This window comes from Rattus norvegicus, chromosome 2, assembly GCF_021556685.1.
Source record: "Rattus norvegicus strain SHRSP/BbbUtx chromosome 2, alternate assembly SHRSP_T2T, whole genome shotgun sequence".
Lineage (NCBI taxonomy): Eukaryota > Metazoa > Chordata > Mammalia > Rodentia > Muridae > Rattus > Rattus norvegicus.
The window spans coordinates 180,219,202-180,221,748 of NC_141535.1; the positions used below are offsets into that span (position 1 = coordinate 180,219,202).

Sequence of the window (2,547 nt, forward strand, 5' to 3'; positions counted from 1 at the left end):
GGCTTCATTTCTGTTTCTCCCACCCAATAACTGATCATGTTCCCCTGTTCCCCTCCTTGTCCTGAAAAGCTCTCAGGGAGAACTTTCCCTCGGGATGGAGACCCTCCAACTCCAAAGACCAGACCGAGACACCACAGGATGCAATCAGCAAGAGGATTTGGTTTATTGTTGGGATACACAGGCACAGGCACCTGCGGGCGCTTCAGTCACTCGGGGGACTGGCGCGCCCCACGGAACCAAGGATGGGCTTTTATAGGATTTTGGGGAGCAGAAGCAAGCATACAGAAGCAGATGCATGGTTACAGGGATATAATTGGTGGATTCTAATATGGCAAGGGTTTAGCCCGGGGGCAAGTTTCCTAGCTACCTTCCTGAAACATAACGACTGACTCGGCCCCCCACCAGGGTGTGGGACCTCTCCCGGGGCTTTTTTTCATTGTCAGGTGCTCAACCGAAGTCGTCCTGTTGCCAGGCCTTCAACCAAACACATCCTGCTTGGCAGCCGCTGTGTACTCAGTGTTCTAACCTTTCCCTGAACCAGTCATCTTAAGTACAGCCTTGCAAAATGGCGTTACTGCTGCTAAGCTGGGGTCTTTCAGTCCCTTTCCCAACCCAGGTCCTTCCCTTCTTCCCCACCTCCTGTGATTGTTTCCTTTTGCCTCTTAAGTGGGATTGAGGCATTCTCACTTGGGCCTTTCAGCTTGTTAACCTTCTTGATTTCTGTGGATTCTATCCTGGGTATTCTGTACTTATTTGGCTAATATCCACTTATTAGTGTTCCATACACATAGCATGCGTGTCCTGACAGACAAGGCATCAAGTAGAGGGATGGAGTTACCATCACACAGTCAAAAAACTCTGACCCAGAATTGTTTATGTCTGAAAAGTACTGCAGGGACAAAAATGGAGATGAATCTGAGGAAAATGATATCCAGTGACAGGCCCAAATTGGGATCCAGCTCAAGGGGAGGGCCCAAGACCTGACACTATTACTGATGTTATGGTGTGCTAAAAAACAGGGGCCTATCATAGCTGCCCTCCAAAAAGCTCAATGAGCAGCTGAAGGAGTAAGATGAAGATATTTACAACCAATCAACAGACAGAAACTGGTTACCTCTGTGGTTGAATTATAGAAAAGCTGGCAAAAGCTGAGGAGGAGGGCAACCATTTCCAAGTATTGAAACCTACATTTACCAGGTATGTTGAATTTCTAATCAGGTCTAAAGGATTCCTTTCCTCCTTGGTCTCCCCTAGATGGGGTTATTCAAGGAAGTCTCTCAAAAGTCTAAGAGGCTTATTAAAAGTCTCTGGGCTTATTTTCTTTACTCTTTCAGCTGAGATGTAACAGGATCTATCCTCTTTTCATCATTAGCTACCAGAAATTAACTATGCTCATAACAGTGGCTTCCTAAACTCCCAGGAACATGTAATCACACTCTCTCGTCCTGAAATGTGATGATGAATGGAGATGGGCAACCTAAGACACAGACACAATCATTCCTACATGAAACACATGTTTATTAATGGGGTAAATGGGCAACAAGTGTAGAAAGAAATGGAGTGGCAAAGATTGAGACATCAGCTCTGGCTAGAGCCCTAGAAGAGGCTATTGTGTAATAAGGAATAGAGAGGGTCACAATTATGATCAATAAAAAGGCTGGAGTGGTAAAATTTTTCTCATGCCCACTTAGGAGACAAAAGGGTAGGCTATAGAAGAAGCCTTGGAGTAACAAGGGAATATGTAATGAGGAGATTGATGAGGAGTCAAGGAGTCTTAAGATCCAAATTCACTAGACATAGGCAGAATGAGGGGAAACCTTGGATCAGTGGGAATAGAAGCAGGAGGAAGGCAAGGCTCCATCTAGTAGTCTGGCGTTAAGCAGGTGGTGGTTGCCAGTTCATCCTTACTTCTGTTTATACTTGGGGTCTTGCTGTGCAGTAGGACACTTCTGCTGAGCTGGGTTAGCTGTGCTCTTTGCTGGACATTGTTTTTTGGCCTGAGGAACACATGGATCCTTGGTTTTGGGCACACATGCCTCTTGACATTTGGTAGGAGGTGGCTGACAGGGTTGCTTCACCTGCTGCTGCTGGGCTTGTGGTGTGCACTGTTGCTGATTCTGATGCTGATGGGAAGGCATGTTCCAGGAGCAGGTACGTCTGGAGGAGACCAATGAAGACATAATGAAGACACCATGAGAAAAGTCCCATATATATCCTCCCATCTGCCTCATCAAGGAGTATTTTCCACTAGTATCCAAGGATGATTAACAGCCTCAGCAAATAAACTACTCATCTGCCTTTACTATGATTTTTTTCACCATCTTCCTTCTGTGTTGTTATGAGTATTCCTATCTTCCTTATCTTCCCATAGACCCTGGACTTAACTAATTTATTCGTCTTACCAAGAATAAATCAAAAGTATTGAGTTCAAGATTTAAAAGCAGCTGAGATGTAACAGGATCTATCCTCTTTTCACCATTAGCTACCAGAAATTAACTATGCTCATAACAGTGGCTTCCTAAATTCCTAGGAACATGTAATCACACT

At 44.9% G+C, this 2,547-nt stretch overlaps 1 protein-coding gene across 1 annotated transcript; it reads right to left on the bottom strand.

Annotated features, from left to right (window-relative positions):
• Positions 1 to 1,499: 1,499 nt before the first annotated feature.
• Positions 1,500 to 2,159, bottom strand: Sprr4 (small proline-rich protein 4). The gene has a single exon (NM_001416405.1). It carries the CDS (start codon positions 2,136 to 2,138, stop codon positions 1,905 to 1,907), a length of 234 nt encoding a protein of 77 aa, NP_001403334.1. The 5' UTR covers positions 2,139 to 2,159; the 3' UTR covers positions 1,500 to 1,904.
• Positions 2,160 to 2,547: the final 388 nt, after the last annotated feature.